At 34.1% G+C, this 19318-nt stretch overlaps 1 protein-coding gene across 1 annotated transcript in view; it reads right to left on the reverse strand.

Moving 5' to 3' along the window:
• The window catches only part of RIOK1 (RIO kinase 1), a 36139-nt gene that overhangs the window by 14016 nt on the left and 2805 nt on the right, over positions 1–19318 (reverse strand). The window contains exons 3-8 of the mRNA XM_031946888.1: positions 14599–14689; positions 13815–13884; positions 10719–10761; positions 7589–7681; positions 2942–3054; positions 2750–2830 (exon numbers count right to left, since the gene is read on the reverse strand). Of these exons, the coding sequence (XP_031802748.1) occupies positions 2750–2830; positions 2942–3054; positions 7589–7681; positions 10719–10761; positions 13815–13884; positions 14599–14689 (491 nt within the window). The remainder of the gene's footprint in view (positions 1–2749; positions 2831–2941; positions 3055–7588; positions 7682–10718; positions 10762–13814; positions 13885–14598; positions 14690–19318) is intronic.

Raw genomic sequence — 19318 nt, forward strand, 5'->3', positions numbered from 1 at the left:
TTCAACCTAGTTGTCAAATATTATAATGTTAGCCCAAATAAGAATTATGCCTTAAGTAAGATATGGAATTTGTTTGCATATTAGATTGCTTTACTGGATAAAAATTGGTTGTCATGTAGAAGAAAATAAGCAATAAGGCAAGAGAACTACATAACAGTAGTTTTTTTAAGAAAAAAAATTGTTTCTCCATTCTGAGAGAGTTGAAGAGCCGTCAGAGAACTATATTTCCTTCTCCATGATAAACTATCAAAATCTCCTCAATATCTATTCCAAAACTCCATTCCACTATTCTCCTTCTCAATAAATAGCCTTTTTTTTAAATTTTTGAGAGATCTCAAAATTTATTTTTCTTCCCAATTTCATACTTCAAGTCTCCTCAAAATTATTCTCCATTCTTAGTTCAATGGTATCAAGTCTTAGAGAGGAAGAGGTAGTCTATTTTCCATTTCAAAGCCAGATCCTTTACTTGTGCTCTTTATTCCATTCCCTCTCATTTCCTCCAGCAGTTTGGCCCCTGCAATCTTCTTTTCCCCCTAATGACCCATTTCTTTTTATACACTAAATCCTTTCTGCTTAGATCATCTCAATTCTGAAAAAACAAAATACCTTCCTCTGACTGAACTTCTTTCAAGTTATCATCTAATATCTTGCTTCTACTTCATATCCAACTGGGAGAGGGAGGGAAGGTGGAGAAGGAGAGGAGTTTCCTTGGCTTTGTTTTCTCACTGTCACTTTTCAATTCCTTGCAACCCAATTTCCAATCCTATCACTAGACAAACTGCTCTTTCAATCATTGATCTCTTGAAATCAAGCTTAACTTTGCTACTAAACAATTATTCATGACCAGAAGCAGAGGTTCTTAATCTTTTTGTGTGTGTGCCATAGGCTCTAATGAAGCCTATAGTCCCTTCTTAGTACAATATTATTATTATTATTAAAATGTACAAAACAATACACAGGATTGCAAAAGAAGTCAATTATAATTTTTTTTAAATTCATGAACCCCAAAAGTTAAGAACCCTGGGTTTAGATGGATCTGAAAGATTATACCATCTACATACAAATATCTCAAAAATTAATAACCCATTAAAGTGTGTTTAAAAATAACTTTTAAATTAGGAACTTAAGTAAAAATCATCAAATAAAACCACATCTTTGAAATTAATGATCTCTTACTGCCAAATTTTTTTTTTCTTCTTCTTTTTTTTTTTTTTTTTTTATTATTATAGCTTTTTATTTGCAAAATATGCATGGGTAATTCTTACTGCCAAATCTTAAGGCTGTTTCCAAGTCTTCATCTTCTCTGAGTGCTCTGCTGCACTTGACATCATGGACCTTTTGAATAGCCTCTCTTCTCTGATCTCTACCCTTCCCTGCCTGACTCAATCCTTCTCAATATACTCTGGCACTTTACCACAGCCCTGTTTCTTTTTTCTCTGGGTGATTTCTGCAGCCTTCACAGGTCTAATTATCATCTCTATGCAGATGACTCCAAAATGTACACATTTTCCCACACATTTCTTCCTCAGGTTGAGTCTCACATCTCCATTGCTTGCTGGGAAACTTCACAGGTTTAAGAAAGGACTTCTTGTTCTTACCCCCCCAAAAGCATTCCCTATTTTCACTGGGTACCACTATTCTCAGTCACTTAGCTTTATAAGCTTGGGGTCAGCTTTTTCCATCTCTTCCTCTAATGCTAACTCCTCCCTTGAGCCTCACAGCCACTCTGTGTGGTGATTAATGCAGGTGAGAGATTAAAAGGTCACAAAACTTGAGGCAAGAAGTGACTCTGGGTCACTCTGATTCTAAGTCTTGTTCGGTCTTAATGATTAGGTAGAAAGACTAGGGATTTTTCAGGGGACTGGGAATGTTTTCCCAGTTTCAGGGGACTGGGTAAACATTCCAGCTCTGCTACTTGTTAGTTGTACGACTTCAAACAAGTCACTTAGTTCTCTGGACCTCAGCTTCTTCATCTCTAAATGAGTCAAAGATAGATGACTTTTGAGTCAGATGAGGCCCTAACTCTGTGATGCAAGAAGGATGGTGACTTAGCTTCTTCCCACATGTTTATAGTTACATGTCTATTTTAATGTAAGCATAATTCAGAGCTTTCTTTGGGATTTAAATTTTAAGCTGCCAAGAACAGCTAAACTAGCTACATCAGGTATCACTCTCTCCTGGTAGTGATTACCTAAAGCGAGGTCAACTGTTAGATAAAAGAACCTGATAGATTAGTCTGTGGTAAGAGGAAAAAAAAAAGGATAAACAGGTTCTCTTTTCTTTTGGCTGAATTGGAGCTGAAGTTTGACTTTATCCAGGTTTTTAATCATCCATGCTAATGTTCCTCTCTTCATGCCATGGATAGTAAAATTGTCTCTTGCTGAGTCTCTGGTTGCTAAGTCTACAAATTCAAATACCAACAAGCCTTGAATGAGGTAATGGAAATGTGGGTTTCTGACAAGTCAATTAAATTAACCTCATTAGAAAGCACTTGACACACTTATACCGTGAAACCTTTGCTCTGATGGCTCTAAAAGTCTGAGAAACAGCAACATTAACATTCTTTCTCTTGAGTAAGAGATTATTTATTTAGTATAGTCAATGGATCTGATTATTTTTAATAGTCCTAAAGTATTCTCTGTATCTGGGTCAAAATGTTCATTTGTAAAAAGGGATGGGCAGATTTCTACATAAGGGATTTAATCTATATATATACACAAGTGATAAACAAAAGAAATAAAATCATTACCTTATTAAATTTCTCATTTCCTTTTCTGCCCAAGTCTGTACCATTTTTCTGGGGTTTCCTTTACAATATCCATGACGAAACCTGAAAAATATAAGGAACTCATTGCAGTTTCATCTTAAAATTTATAGGCACATTCTAATATCTGATGTACACAACCAAAATGAAACAAACTTTAAAGTAATTAAAACTCACCTGAACTCCCCACTTACATACTTATCCCTATCCTTGAACACCAAAATTGAAGTTTTATAAATCTTGATTGCTCTGTTCTCTCCATCTGTTGTACTGGCATGATACACATTAGCCTAATGTAATCCAAAGCAAAATGTACATGATTGAAATCCTGTGTGAAGTAAAACATTTAACTGTTTTGTGAATTTTCTATTCTCAAAAATAGAAAATAATTAACTTTTTTGAAATATAGTGTAAAAATTCAATATGAAAATATAAACCAAACCCTTCAAAAGATTTAAATTAAAATGTATGATAAAAATATATTTAAATTTATTTGCTCATTCATTCTAAAAAACATTAGGCATCCAGTTGTGCTGAGCATTTGCTGGGATCTCAGAAGAAATATCATATGAGGTTAAAACACACTGACTTCATGGAAAAAAATACAAATGATTATATTAAAACAACACTACTAATTAAATGAATTAGATATAAAAACATAGTGAAGACTGAAGGTGATAGTCATTATCAACAAGGATTATTAGGGAAGGTTTATGGGGGAGATGACATGATTTATATAACAGATAAAATAAAATACAATGGAATAAGTAAAATAAAATACATAAATAAGAAATGCAGTAGAAATTCACAGGCAAAGAGAAAGAAAGAGCATTTCAGTCACAGAAAAGAGCAGAAGCAAAAGCAAAGTACTGGAAAAACATAAGGCACATTCAGAAAATGGACAGGAATTCCATTTGACTAGTAATGAGAGAAGGAAGGGCCTTAAAAGGAGTTTAAATTTTATTTGGTGGGCAATAAGGAACTATTGAAAACTCTAAGAAGAGAAATGATAATTAGTTGGTACTTAAGAAAGATTACTCTGAGCAACAGAAGTATGGACTAGATTAGGTAAAGAGTAGAAATGGAAACAACTGTCAAGAAAATATTGCAATAATTCAAGAACGTCGTAATGAAGGACTATCCTAGGTGATAAATAGCACAAGAAACAAGAGAATACATGAGAAAAAAAAAATCAATAGAATCAAGTAATAATGTTCATACAACTGAAAAAGAGAAAAGTCAAAGATGACAAAAATAGAATTCACATTTGCAAAATGTTTTAAGGTTCTTAAAAGAACTTTCCTCACAATTCTATGAGGGAAGCAAAAAGATGTTTCTAACACAGAAAATTGAGTGAATAATGATATTACTGACAAAATTAAGTCAAGAAAAAAACCCTGATTTAGTTTGAAAGTTTATAAACTGGGTTTAGGACCTGTTTAATTTAGGATGATGAGAAATTCAGGTAGAGATGTTCTGTATAAATATATTGTTTTTCATCCTTCATTGTGAAGACCTATGACATCATAGGGTGATATGAATTGTGCATGAATTAGACTTAAGTGATGCAGAATTGCATAAAGTTATCAGCCTCGCTCTTTTAGATTAGAACTGTCAAAGTTGATGGCTTGGGATGCAGTGGATGACCTTGGTATCTCCCATGTCTGACCATGTTCTAAGTCAGGGGTCCTCAAACTTTTTAAATAGGGGGCCAGTTCATTGTCCCTCAGACTGTTGGAGGGCTGGACTATAGTAAAAACAAAAACTTTGTTTTGTGGGCCTTTAAATAAAAAAACTTCATAGCTCTGGGTGAAGGGGATAAACATCCTCAGCTGCTGCATCTGGCCCGTGGGCCGTAGTTTGAAGACCCCTGTAAGTACTCCACAGAGTCTGTTTCAACCATCTTCATGGTCTTTGGAACAAGTTGTTCTATTCTGTTCATTCTGTGGGGGAAGTCCTCATATGCTTGGTGTAGATTATCCTCCTAATTCACCAAAAGGCCTGAGGTCTTTTGGTTACCCTCAACCCATTTTAGCCCATCTGCCAAGGCAGTTGTAATGAAGTAGTCCTGCTGCACAAGCTATAGCTTCTTGAAGCTACATGAACTTAAGAGCCAAGTTCATGAAGAATAAGGACCAAAAAAAAAAAAAAAAAAAGTGACTGAATTGACCAATTTGGAAGTTACTGGTCATCTCTAAAATAGCAATTTGAAAGGAATGCTTAAAGAAGCAAATGGACTGAGTAGCTTACTATCAAAAAACCCCAAAAAATCTCAACTTCTGGGACAAGCCTTCCACTACCAAGCAAGACCTGTTGGCAAAACTGGAAAGCAGTACAGCAGAAAATGAGTTCAGACCAACATCTCACACTCTAATTTCTACATGGACACTTGAACTAGATATAAACAAATATTTAAAAAAATATTTTCTTAATATATTTTATATATTTTTTAACACAAAGAAGGAAATACTTTTCCCATTTATGGATAAGGGAAAAACTCATAACAAATACATAGAAAGGACCACATAAGATTAAGATGGGCAACTTTAACTATATAAGATAAAAAGTTTTGTACAAACAAAATCAGTATAATTAAAACTAGAATGAAAAGTTAACTGGAAAAGAAAATCTTTGCAGCAAAGATTTGTCTCTTTCTAACAAAGGTCTAATACCCAAGATGTAATGAATGCATCCAAGTCTATAATAATGACACCTATTCCCTAATAGGCAAGTAGTCAAAAGATATGAATAGGCAATTCTCACAGGAAAAAATTATGAAAAACTATATAATGCTGCAAGCCTCTAATTTAAAAATTTCATACTAAAACAATGCTGAAGTTTTACATCATATCTATCAGATAAGAGAAATAAAAAAAATGTGGAACTATACTTAAAAACCAATCACTAAACTGCATAGCCTTTGATCAAGTGATATTACTATGCCTATTCTTTGGAAAAGTCAAAGAATTCATTATGTTGAAAAAAAATATGTATGGCAGCTCTTTTTGATAATAAAGAACTGGAAAGTCAGTCCAATGATTGGAGAAAAGCAGAACAAATGAAGGTATATGAATATATAGTATGGTGCCACAAGAAACCACAAAAGAGACTGACTTCAGACAAACCTAAGAAAATTTGCATGAAACCAGCATAGAGTGACATGAACAAAAACCTGCACATTTATACAAGAAAATAAAATGTTAAATTTATCATGTATTTGAAAGCTGCTCATGATGCAGATTTATAGCACCATGTACAATCCTCTTCTGTTTTGTTCACAGAAATATTCATCTTCGTGTTAAGTTCAGAATTAAAAAAAAAAAAAAAAGCAAACAAAAAACAAAGGAGTGTTAAAAGTGGAAAACAGTTTGCAAAGGGGTGAGGAAAAACTGGATAGTACAGATATACCAGGTAAAAATAATTTTTCAAGAAATTTCCAGTAAAGAAAAGAAAAGAAATATCTGGATGGGATAGAAGGCAAGGGCTTTGTTTTTAAGATTAGGAAGACCTGAATAGGTCTACAAATGGAAAGAAGTCAATGAAGAAGGAGACAAACAAGTACAGAAACATATTTAGAGTTAATAAGAGTCTTTGATAAAGGGAAGGAATGCTGAAACAAGATCCTGGAAATGAGAAGGAATAAGATGAATAATGTAAATAGAGGTATTAAATAATGAGAAATAAGATTATTTTCTTTTCTGTGACTTAGCATCTCTTCTTGACCATACAAAGTACTCATTAACCATCCCAAACAATGTCACTAAATACTGTTTGGAACTTTATTATGCATGCCATCTCTTTTGCTCTTTGTTCTATAAGTCTACATTTTCTCCTGGAGAGATGATAAGCTTCTTGATAGTAAGGGCCAAGTGAAATGCTTCTTATGTTCCAATGTACCTACTACCGGACCAGGGCATTCAAACATTTAAAATGAATACTGCTGGCAGAATGAACATTTAGACTCTCATGAAAATTCAGTACAACAATAGCAACTTAAGGGAAAACTCAGGAGCTAAAAATGTGGATCCCACCTGAACTGTGCTGATTTACAGTTATTAATAAAGTACTTTGCTTTTCCGGCGTGGTAGGTATTTTCAAATCTATCCTTAGTTTGCAAGAGACATGAATATTTTATTTTATCTTGCCTCTGATCTACAGTGATCACTATAGAACTACACAGTGGGTACTAGAATGAACTTGTGTTGTGAAAATGGAGGGAAATTAAAACAGTAAAATATACTTTCAAAAAAGAAACTAGTTGAGAAACTTTCAAAAAAGAACCCTCCTCATTCAACTAGATAACATTCAACTTACATAAATGCTTAAAGTAACTTATTTCCTTTACATCTGAACCCCAAAAAGGTTTTATCATCAACCAGAGATTCCTACAGTTGACTTGTATAATAAATTTCATTGTAAGTTACTTTTCCAGAGAAATAGTTTTATTCTTTAAAAAAAGGAAACAAATTATGATTTTATTTCCTTTCATATGTGTGGAGAAAGGGAGAAGAAAAATCACTCTTGGGATTCTAATTCCCATTTTCCTAATAACTGGCTTGACCAGGAATCAGGTACTTTGCCGGTCAGATAACAATGAGCCAACATACTTTAAAATGTCAGCCACCAATCAGCACCATATTCTGGTACGGAGACTGGGATAGTATAAAAGCATAATTCATGACTATAATTGTCTATCTCTTTGTACCTATCAATATGGCCAATTTTTACTACTTGGCAAATAAATATTTTATCCTAAAAACAAAGTCCATTCAGTTTCTAGGGAGAAAAAACAGAAACATTTAGCTTTCCAAAGACAAAGCTTACTTCTTTTCCTGTGCTGATGCAACCATTTATTTGTGATATGACTCCTCTACTTAACATCTTGAACAAAGTTATTCGAGTTCTTTTATCTAGGACCTTTAAGAAAAAAATGAAGAAAATTAAGAAATCAAAAAGTTTGATTTACCTGGGCTCAAATATTATTTTGTTAAAACTACATAAAGCAAGAACTGAAATAAACTATATTTCCGTACTAGGCATAGTAAAATAAAACTCATTCTTATACTACCTCTATTTTCTCAAATTTATCTAGACATCATGTTAAGGCCAGGATCAGAATAATCAGCAAGTGAATGGCCTTATTCAGTCACAGAGGTCAAAGTTATCCATTCATCAAAGTTGAAATTAGAAAATTGAGTGGGTAGATAATGGATTTTTCCATAAAATCAGAATACTAAATTCAGCCAGAGAACTCAAAGGCATCTTTTGCTTTATCAACCCTTCCCTTATGATCCTTCTAGGCAACTATTATAGCTGAACATTTTCTATATAAGATGTAGCATTTATATTGAATAAAACATTTATTCAACATACATTTATTAATGTGTATGATGCTCTATGACCATCGTGGCTAAATCAGATTCTCTGCCATTAAGGTGAAATCTTAGCAGAACTTTCATTTTAGGGAAGGACCCAATACAAGCCATCTCTGATTCTACCTTAAATACCTTTTTTCAGCTGCCTCCTGACAGCTCCTATGCGTTTCTTTTCCCCTTGATAAATTCTTTCCAGAATCTCCATTTTAGGGAAGGGCCCCAGACTAGGAAAATGTGATTCCTCAGATTTAGCCACCAAGCTTCACCTGATGTCCCCTGACATCATTCCTGGTAGGCTTTGCTCTCATTAATCAGTTCTTTTTCAGGACCTCCATTTGAGGAAAGATCAACTATCCCTCATTTCCAGATTTAGCCACCATATCTCCTCGAAATTACTACCTCCCTCCAGAACTACACGAGTATACAAGATGTTCCAAAGTCAGTTCAATTTTAAGCTACAGCGGCTATAGTTTAAAACTGCATCAAGATGTGCATGTGTGTGTATGTGTAAACTATAAAGCCAAAGTTCATTCTCCAAGATGTAAATGATTAAAGGGTATGAGCAAACAGTTCTCAAAAGAAAAACTATAAACTATTAACTATTAACAACTATATGAAAGAATATTCCAAATCATTAACAAAAGAAATGAAAAAATAACCAAGATTTCAACCCATTCCCTGAAAACTGGTATTAATGGGAAATGGAGAGGAGTCAACTTTGGAAAAATGTAGGCATACCAGTGTGTTCTTGGTGGATCTGTGAATCAGTATAACCATTTAAAAAAACAAATTGTAAACTGGGAAAATATTTTTACAGTCAAAGGTTCTGATAAAGGCCTCATTTCCAAAATATATAGAGAATTAACTCTAATTTATAAAAAATCAAGCCATTCTCCAATTGAAAAATGGTCAAAAGGATATGAACAGACAATTCTCAGATGAAGAAATTGAAACTATTTCTAGTCATATGAAAAGATGCTCCAAGTCATTATTAATCAGAGAAATGCAAATTAAGACAACTCTAAGATACCACTACACACCTGTCAGATTGGCTAAGATGACAGGAAAAAATAATGATGATTGTTGGAGGGGATGTGGGAAAACTGGGACATTGATTCATTGTTGGTGGAGTTGTGAACGAATCCAACCATTTTGGAGAGTAGTTTGGAACTATGCTCAAAAAGTTATCAAACTGTGCATACCCTTTGATCCAGCAGTGTTACTACTGGGATTATATCCCAAAGAGATTATAAAGAAGGGAAAGGGACCTGTATGTGCACGAATGTTTGTGGCAGCCCTTTTTGTAGTGGCTAGAAACTGGAAACTGAATGGATGTCCATCAGTTGGAGAATGGCTGAATAAATTGTGGTATATGAAAATTATGGAATATTACTGTTCTGTAAGAAATGACCAACAGGATGATTTCAGAAAGGCCTGGAGAGACTTACACGAACTGATGCTGAGTGAAATGAGCAGGACCAGGAGATCATTATATACTTCAACAACAATACTAGATGATGACCAGTTCTGATGGATCAGGCCATCCTCAGCAACGAGATCAACCAAATCATTTCTAATGGAGCAGTAATGAACTGAACTAGCTATACCCAGAAAAAGAACTCTGGGAGATGACTAAAAACCATTACATTGAATTCCCAATCCCTATATTTATGCACACCTGCATTTTTGATTTCCTTCACAAGCTAATTGTACAATATTTCAGAGTCTGATTCTTTTTGTACAGCAAAATAACGTTTTGGTCATGTATACTTATTGTGTATCTAATTTATATTAATATATTTAACATCTACTGGTCATCCTGCCATTTAGGGGAGGGGGTGGGGGGGGGGAGAGGTGAAAAATTGGAACAAGAGGTTTGGCAATTGTTAATGCTGTAAAGTTACCCATGTATATATCCTGTAAATTAAAGGCTATTAAATAAATTAAAAAAATAAAATAAAAAAATAAAATAAAATAAAAAAACAAATTGTAATTATGCCAATAAAGTGAGAAAAATGTTCATATCATTTGACCAAGAGGCCCTTGATGAGAAAAGTCCTCAAAGACACCAAAAGATTTACAGTGACATTCTTCATGATAGCAAATTGGAAACAAAGATATCTAGTGACTAGTGAATAACTAAACAAATCATGATATATAAATATAATGGAATACTGTTGTGCTTAATATGATGAAGTAGGTAAAGATCTATACGAAGTTATACAATGTAAAGTAAGTAAAGCCAAGAAGACAATATACATGATTACAATGTGAATGCTAATCATCACAATAAATCAAAAAAATGAACGTAGCAAAATTGCAAAGAATAAGCATGGCTCCAAAGAAAATAGGATATCTCCAAGATGCACATATTTTCAGACTTTTGTAATATACTGATTAGTTTTACTGATGTTGTTCTTTAAAAATTGTAATTTTGTCATAATTTGTAGCCCTCTAGGAGGAGAGGAAGAGGGACAATGAGAAAAATTTTAGTGATTTTTTTTTAAAAAAGGTATCAATAAAAATTTATTTCTAAAAAGAAAACGGCAACCTTCATTCAAAACATTTTAAAATCATACCTGTTCCACAGTTGCTCTGTCTGCCTTATCTTTAACCCGGTACCTAACCAAAAGCAAAAAAAGACACCTGAATATACATGTAATGTCATAACTGGATGTCATATTTTTATGAAATAAAAACTAAATAGAAAAAAAGCACAAATGATTTCATTGCTTCATTAAAAAACCCTTATACATAGGGAGGCTTATGTTTCTCTCATTTCCAAGTTCTCCTGTACATGTCTTCCTTCAGTTTGCCTTCTAATATTTCCCTTCACTGTCACTATCTTACAAGGAGCAGAGAGAAAAGACTAAACTTAAAGTCAGAAGACCACAGTTCTAATCCCAGTTCTCACTTTTCTAACTTTGGCCAAGATTTAAATTTGCTGGGACTTGGTCTCGACACCTCTAAGCAGGATGGTTGAAAATGATGATCTCTAAGGTCCCTTCTAACTTTAGAGAGAATTTCATAATCCCACAAAGGCAAGAATTCCAAGAAAAAAAAAGAAAAAAGTTGATCCCACAACTTAGAGAAATCCTGATTAATCTTCCTTAAAACAAAACGTTTTAAGGAGATCAAGTAGCTAGAATTTATAGATATATCTGGACTTTTTACAAACAGTACATAACATTATTAAGAGCAGGTAATTTTAGTAAGCATTTGAATGTCTGCAGTAGATGTAGTGAAAGACTTGGAGTCACCAAAAGTCAAATTTAAGACCTGCCTCTTACCCTTACAATCACTTACCTCAGTCTACTTTTCTCATCTATAAAATGACTTAATTCCTCTATTATCTATTTTATAGATTGCCGATATGGAGCTCTGCAAACTTGTTAAGTGTTACATAAATAATTATCTTTCATTCACAGAATGCTTTGATTTCAGGGCTCTAAAATTTGATAAGGAGACAGGAAAAATTAACTTCAATTAGAGGAATGGGTATTGCCTTTGAAAGACCTAAATTTTAAAAGGCCAAGGTCTCCTATTGCATCCTGGGCTATTGCCAAGTGTCCTGACTTATGTCTTGCCACTGGATTCTGATGACTTTAGAGAAAAGAGTGAATCTGATGACTTTGCACAGTTTGGCCTCACTTAAATACAATTTATTTGCATGTCAAGACATCTCCCTGCTGATGTCATGGTCCTTTTGGAGAAATGAAGGGTGAACAACAATCAGCTATCTTGGATGGCAGTCTCTAACTTGGTTTCTCTTCTAACTTCTTAAAAAGAGGACTTTGAATTACAGATAAAACGAGCACTGGGACTTTTAACTCAAAAAGCTGGCCTTCAAGCCCTAGTTCTGATGCTAACCAGTGGACGCCACAACTCTTCTCCTAGTCCCTTAATCTCTGTTGGGCATTGTCATCTATAAAACAGGATGCTGCTACTTCCTCTGCCTTATGAGCTTATTATGCAAATCTAAAGTAATAATTTACATAAATACCTTTAAAACTATTATATGCTCCATGTCAGTTATTATCATGGTTCAGCAAATAACATCTTTAAAATAAATTCAAGTGTCTACTGATCTACTTTGTGAAATTGAAACATTCATGACCTACAGGCTTGGTTTCACTAAAAACCAATGATCAAAATTCAGGATTGACCCTCTTGTAACAATTACCTATGGGAATAAAATGTAAATGATTCTTCCTAACTACCTTTTTATCCACTCTTTAGTCCTAAGAATCTCTTAAAGCAGAAAAAGGCCTTTATACATCATCTAATTCAATTTCATCATACTGACAATGAAACTGAGACCCATAGAGGTAATGGTCATATAGGTTAAGATTTTGAGCTGCTGGAGGGTAGATGTGCTTTGGTATCTCCAGGACTTAAGAGTCTTGAAATTTTTTTATTTCAAATCGGGTTTTTTGATGCTAAAACTCTTTAAGCAGTCCCTTTGACTATACCCATATATGTGGTATACATATGAAACAAACGGGCTAAAGTATAAAAAAGAAAACTACTAACAAATGTAATTAAAAGGGTCATCCTTACTCTCTTCTAACTAGAAACCTCTGTTTCTCTCATTAACTGTAATCATTGGTTAGTACAAACTGATAATCTTTTATATATTCCCCCCCAAGCTGTCTCACTTTAAAAACTGAGGCCCAGGAATTTGTGACTTGTCCAAGATCACACATGTAAGTAGAGGTAGCCAGATGAGACCTGAGCTTGGAAATCTAGCAGTCTCAAAGTTCAAATCCTGCAGTAAGTGTTTATGAGCTGTGTGTCCCTGAGCAGATCTCAACCTCTCAGTCTCAGTTTCCTTATCTGTAAAAGAAAGATATCACTTGCTCCACAAGACTGGGTGTAAGAATCAAACTGAGAACACAGATTAAGTGTTTTCCAAATCTCAGGGAGCTAATTAATGCTAGCTATTACTATGGAGTTCAATTAGATAAACAATGATATCTTTTCAACTCTAGACCTATGATCATTACATGTAATTAAGAATATTAAAAAAATCATAAGAATAAGTTATGTATTTCCTGGCCCTTATTCAATACTTTTCACATGACAGCTTTATGAAAGATCAAATCTTATTCAAATCTAAAAAAATTAACTATTTCTAGGCAAAATACCTTTTTATTTGCCTGGCCTCAAAGAATTTTTTTTTTTTTTTTTTTTGAGGCAATTGATTGATTTGCCCAGGATCATACAACTAGAAGTATATTAAGTGTTTGAGGCTGGATTTGAACTCAGGTCCTTCTGATTCTAGGGCCTGTTCTCTATCCACTGTGTAATCTAGCTGCCCTCAAGATGCAGTTATTTAAGCTAATAAGATCATATTTATCTAAACTTAACTATAAATACCATTCTATCTGATGAATTTCCTAATAGTTGTTCCTAGTTGGAGAAAATAACAGTTTGAGTTATTCTGATAGCAATACATAATCACACACACACAGCATTTTTACACATCTCAGGATAGGCTATTTTGAAAAGATAGCAAAGAATGGAAAAAGTGGGGTCTTATCTTGTAATTAAACAATAAATTCTGTGGGAGGGAAAGAAGATGGATTACCCATAAGTCCATGAAAGGAAAGAATTTTAAGAACTCAAAAACTTAGATCTATAGCAAGTTAGAAAGTTCTCAAAATAACACTTACATATCTGCCTCCTTTTGCCTAGTCTTTTCAGTGACTTTATTTATAACAGAATCATCAAGATTAAGTTTATCTAAAAGAAAAATAAAAAGTGAAGATTAAAAAAAAGTTTTAATTTAGAAAAAAAAAAACAAACAGGTAACTTTTCTTTTTTGTTTCTGTCTGAAACTGGTCAAATAATCCAAGATATCCCAGTCAATGGTCATGTCTGTATCTGAATCACTAAGTCAAAATGCTGCTGCTTCAAATTAGGCTACAAACATAAATAATAATAAATTAGTAAAGGTCTGATTTCAGGAAGAATTTCAACTACATTCAATGCTAAAAGCAAAGAACTGGAGACAACCAAATATATCAATCTATTTCTGAGAGAGAAGCAAGATCATATGGCATTTTTCAAAGATACAGAAACAATAAGAGTTTTAATCAACATCTGAGACAATGAGGACTTCAAGATGTTTTCAATGTTTAATTAAATACTGCTGATCAGTCTAATGTTTGAGGAAAAACAGGAAGATAATAAAAATTGCATTCTAAAATTCTTAATACATTTGCAAAAAATTAAGCCCTGATTACTCTGTCAAAACACTTTTACATGCACTGATTCTAACCAGAATATGTGAAATTTTATTGTGTCAAAATTACATATACTTCTATTATAGCTGAACAAAAAGAACAGGGATGAAATTCTTTCTGGCTATTCTTAATTATAATTTGAATATAATATTACTTCTCTGTAAGCAATTAGTATCACTTGAATTCATCTCTTGAGCATTTACAAACTCACCTAGATTAATTTTATTCTCAAATTTTCTTAAGGCCTTGTCTGCTGGAGTTGACATTTTTGCTGAGTTGAAGTGGCTAGTCTGTCGGTTGGCCTAGAAGAGATATGGAAAACTTGCTTACAACACAAATAAAGTGGAATATTCAATTGTTAGGACCCACAATTTGTTGGCATATATATATAAAATAGTGAATCATCAGTGAACTTTTAACAATTTTTAATGAACGAGGAGATTGAAACTAATGTCAAATGAGGATTCTAGACATTCAGACACTTTCATCTATGTCATATTATGTCTCTGATTACCATGAAGGGATAGAATTCAATTTCAGTAAGTTTTTCCTAACTTGATGGGCTTATCTAAACTTTTAGAAAAAGGCATTTATCCTTTTCAAGATGAATCAACTAAATACTAATATTCATTAAACACAGAGTATCTGAGAAACACCATTTTGTACAATGCCACCTACCTCAAAGTTATGACAAATATTTCAACCTTCTCTCTCAGCAAATCTTTTCTGAAATTCTCAAGCAAAACTGATTTGCCACCATCTCACCATTTCAGGAACTACATCCACCAATGCAAATCACAAACAACAGATGACAGCCCAAATAGTGAAAGTCTTATCCATACTCCTAAAAGTTCAACACAGGGTATTGCCTCACCCTGTCAAAGGCCTTTCTTGCTTTCTTTCAACATCATGAAGATAATCAGTGAAGCACTTTAGTTGGTCACCCATTTATCTCTTCCTTTGATCTTGTGAGCAACACATCTTATTTTCTTACCACACAATTCCTCAGACATTCTATCCCTGTTCCTCTTTGGAGTTCCACTAGTTATGGGTAACAGTCTGCTTGTCAGCATCATATCACTCTCTGACACTCGTTTATAGCTCTTTGGAGAAACTGGTAGTGTTCCATATCTCACTGGTGCTATATAGCACATTAATGAAAAATGAATATCAAAAAGAGGGGTCTTTGCTTTCATATGAAGCTTGTGGTCACTAAAAAAGTTTGCTACTCACTATAAGTCATTCAGTCCTTTCTTTTCAAATCTGATTCCAGCTCATATCTAATATGACTATATACATACTCTTAAACAACTACTATAGTTACCTAATTCCGAGACTCGACATTTCCTAGATGCTGCTGCCACCATCTTAAAGTCATATGTTTCCCCTTCTTAGTCTGGACTCCACTAGGCAGGGCCAGCTCCAGAAGATGAGACTTTCGTCCCTTTGTTCCCAAATGAATTTGGGTTCCAATTGCTTAAGAAGGGGAATAATACAGTGTCGTTCATAGGGAGGATGTAGCAATAACCCTGGCCTTAACCACCTAGCTCTGGGAGTGCTATAGTTCCACAAATATTGCTGGCTGTTGGTCAGCAACAATCTGTTGGTCAGTGATAAAGTTTCAGAGACAAAAATGAGGTGTATACCAGATCACTCTGCAGTTACACCTCTAAGAAGACCATTTCCCAACTCTACCTCTATGCCATAAAATTAGCCTATCAGTGACATGAAGCACCTGGTCTAACTTTTTCCTATAAATTTATCTTTTCATTCCTCTTCTTGTTCCTGCTTCTTTGCTAACTTCTTTTGGAACTTAGCCTGCTTTAATTGGCATTACAATTATAGCAACTCTGACCCTTGATTTGGGAAAAAAATATATATATATATAAGCATTCTACATTCTGAGCATTCTTCATTCAATCTTCAAAAAGACATTCCTCATCAATTTAGTCCTTCTTGTTTGAATGGATAGGATAAATTCTTTTAAATGATTACAGATCTTTTTGCTCTGCAATACTCTGGGGGGATATTTGACCAACAAGTAGATATATCTGGAGGAGTGGAATCATATCAATTTTGATATTATTGCTATAAACAAAACTAGAAAAAAGAAGTTGCAGTTAAATGGAAGGAGGGATCATTGGTATTCCTCGCCAAGTCAAAGAGAGGAATTGATGGAGTAGATTTTAGCTTCCCAGCCACCTACATACTCCTGTCTCTCCATAAGAAAAAAGGAAAAAAAGTATCATTTAATCTAACCATTACTCTAGTTATCATTCTGCATCCCTCTTTCCCATTCCTCTCCTCTCAGTATCTTCTAAATCCTATGCAATCTGATTTCTAACCTCAGACACTGATTAGCTATGTGACCCTACACAACGCATTTAACATTTTCTAACATGTTTCCTCCTCTATAAATGGTAATAAGAGTAACAACCCACCTCTTAGAGTTGTTCTATTAAGTGAGATAATGTGTAAAGCAGTTTGCAAACCTTAAAGCTATATAGATGCTAGCTATTTTGTCATTATTTAACTGAGGCTGCCCTTTTAAAAGTTATCACTGAGCTCATAATTGCCAAATGCATCTCTCCTTCTTGATCTCTCAGTAGCATCTGACATTGTTGATGATCTCTACTTCCAAAATTCCCTCTTCCTTCTATATTTGTGACTCTGCTCTCTCATGATTTTCCTATAAGTTCATTATTTGGCTCCTCAGCTGATGTTTATCTATGTCATGCCCACTAACAGAGGTTTTATGACCTCTGTTCCAAGGCTCAATCACTGGATTTTTTTTTTTTTTTTTTTTTTTTTGCTCTATACCGTCATCCTTGGTGACTTATCAGATCGCATGTTTCATTACTTCTATGCAGATGATTTCTCAATACATGCATGTCCAACCCCAGCCTCTCTCATAAGCCATAGACCCTCGTCACTAATTTCATCTTGAACACTTAGAACTTGATGTATTTACATATCTCAGTGCCAATAGTAAAAAAAAAAAAAAAAGATATTAGCCTTCCCTCTTCCCCCAAAAAAACCCTTCTTCCAAACTCCCCTATTACTGTTAAAGATACCACCATTCTCTGGTTTCATCTTTAACTCTCTACTTTTATATCCTTCTGCAATACAATCAGTTGCCAAATCTCATCATTTCTACCTTCAAAATCTCTTAGAGATTCCACTTTCTCCACTCATAATTATAATCCTCATTCAGGCCTTCATCACCTCTCCTCCAACTCTGCAATGTCCTTTTTAATCTGTCTCCCTGCCTCAAAACTCTAGCCATCTCAATCCATAATCTACTCATCTGCCAAGGTGATTCTTCTAAAGCCCAGCTTCTTAAACTATGGGTTGTGACCCATATTGGGTTTCTGTAACAATGTGGGGGCTCTGAAGAGGAAAGACATTACATAAAATATGTAAATCACAAATAGACTGGGAATAAAGGTAAAAAGGAATTTTTTGGCTTGAAAAACTTACAATTAACAAATATAAACACTAATTTATCAAATGTAACTACAAGCATAATAATAAATTATTCTAGTTAAGTGCTTAACTTCTTAGCCCAAGTTACTATTTTTATAATTGACATTTACATAGCCCTTTTAAGATTATCAAAAGTCTTTACAAATGCATATTACATCTGATCTTGCCAGTAATGTTAGAAATAATTCCTGTAGTGCAAACCTTATATTTCATAGTTGACAAAACTGAGGCTCAGAGACAGGTTAAGGATTTTGTCAATGGTCACAGCAATAGTATTCTAATTCAAGTCTATTTCACATGGCATAAATTTTTTTTTCCTACTCTGTTATAAAAATCTTACTTTTGATTTTTGCTTATTTTTTTATATACCTTCATTTCCCAATCTTCCCAATTACCAGCAGGCCACCTCTTGTCACAAAGGATAAAAGAGAAAATAAACAAACAAAAAAAATACAATTATAGTTCCCCACTTCCGCAAATTAAAAAAGTGTACTTTTAGATGATTTTTTAAGCTCTCCTTTTATAGATCCACAAATGCTGAATTTTACTTTACACAAATTAAGTACATAAAGGAGCTCCTTACTTTTCTCACCATGGATCTCACCATGACATGCCTCAAATGAAGGCAGTGTGACCTAGTGGCAAAAACACTGGATTGGGTCCTCTAATCTCAATTCTAGCCTAGTATTATTGCTTGAGTGAACTTGGGCAAATATAAGAAGTCTGGAACAGATAGGCTTCTAAAGTCTCTTCCCATTTCATATCTTACCTTTCAAAACCATAATAAAAATTAAACAGTGTGGGAAAGATAGGGGGCTGCAAATGTGAAAGCTTACATATTTCTCCACCTTGTGAACAAGTTGGCTTTGCTGAATTGGTTTTTTCCTCTCTTTTCTTTGTTTCAAGAGAAAGCTATATTTGGAAACGAATGGAAAATTGAAAACAAAATACAGACATAAAGAAAAGTGAATTAATAAGAAGGGGAGATCATTCAAAGACAATCTTTTCTAGTTATTAAGCTGGAGCAGGGATCCTCAAACTAGGCCCTTGGGCCAAATGCAGCAGCTGAGGACGATTATCTCCCTCACCCAGGGTTATGAAGTTTCTTTATTTAAAGGCCCACAAAACAAAGTTTTTGTTTTTACTATAGTCCGGCCCTCCAACAATCTGAGGGACAGTGAACTGGCCTCCTATTTAAAAAGTTTGAGGACCCCTAAGCTAGAGCATAGTGTTCATTTCAGAGAGCTAGCAGCTATAGATGAGAGAAAATTATCTTTATTTTCACTAATCTTTACCCTGAAATTTACCATTTCCTTTTATTAGGAGTGTTGGCAAGAAAAATATCATTCTAAAAAAAGGTCCACAGACTTCACCTGACAAAATGCATCATGACAGAAAAAAAAGATCATGATCTTGTTTTAGAGCAATAGAGTAAATATGAAAGC

This window comes from Sarcophilus harrisii, chromosome 1, assembly GCF_902635505.1.
Source record: "Sarcophilus harrisii chromosome 1, mSarHar1.11, whole genome shotgun sequence".
Taxonomy (NCBI): domain Eukaryota; kingdom Metazoa; phylum Chordata; class Mammalia; order Dasyuromorphia; family Dasyuridae; genus Sarcophilus; species Sarcophilus harrisii.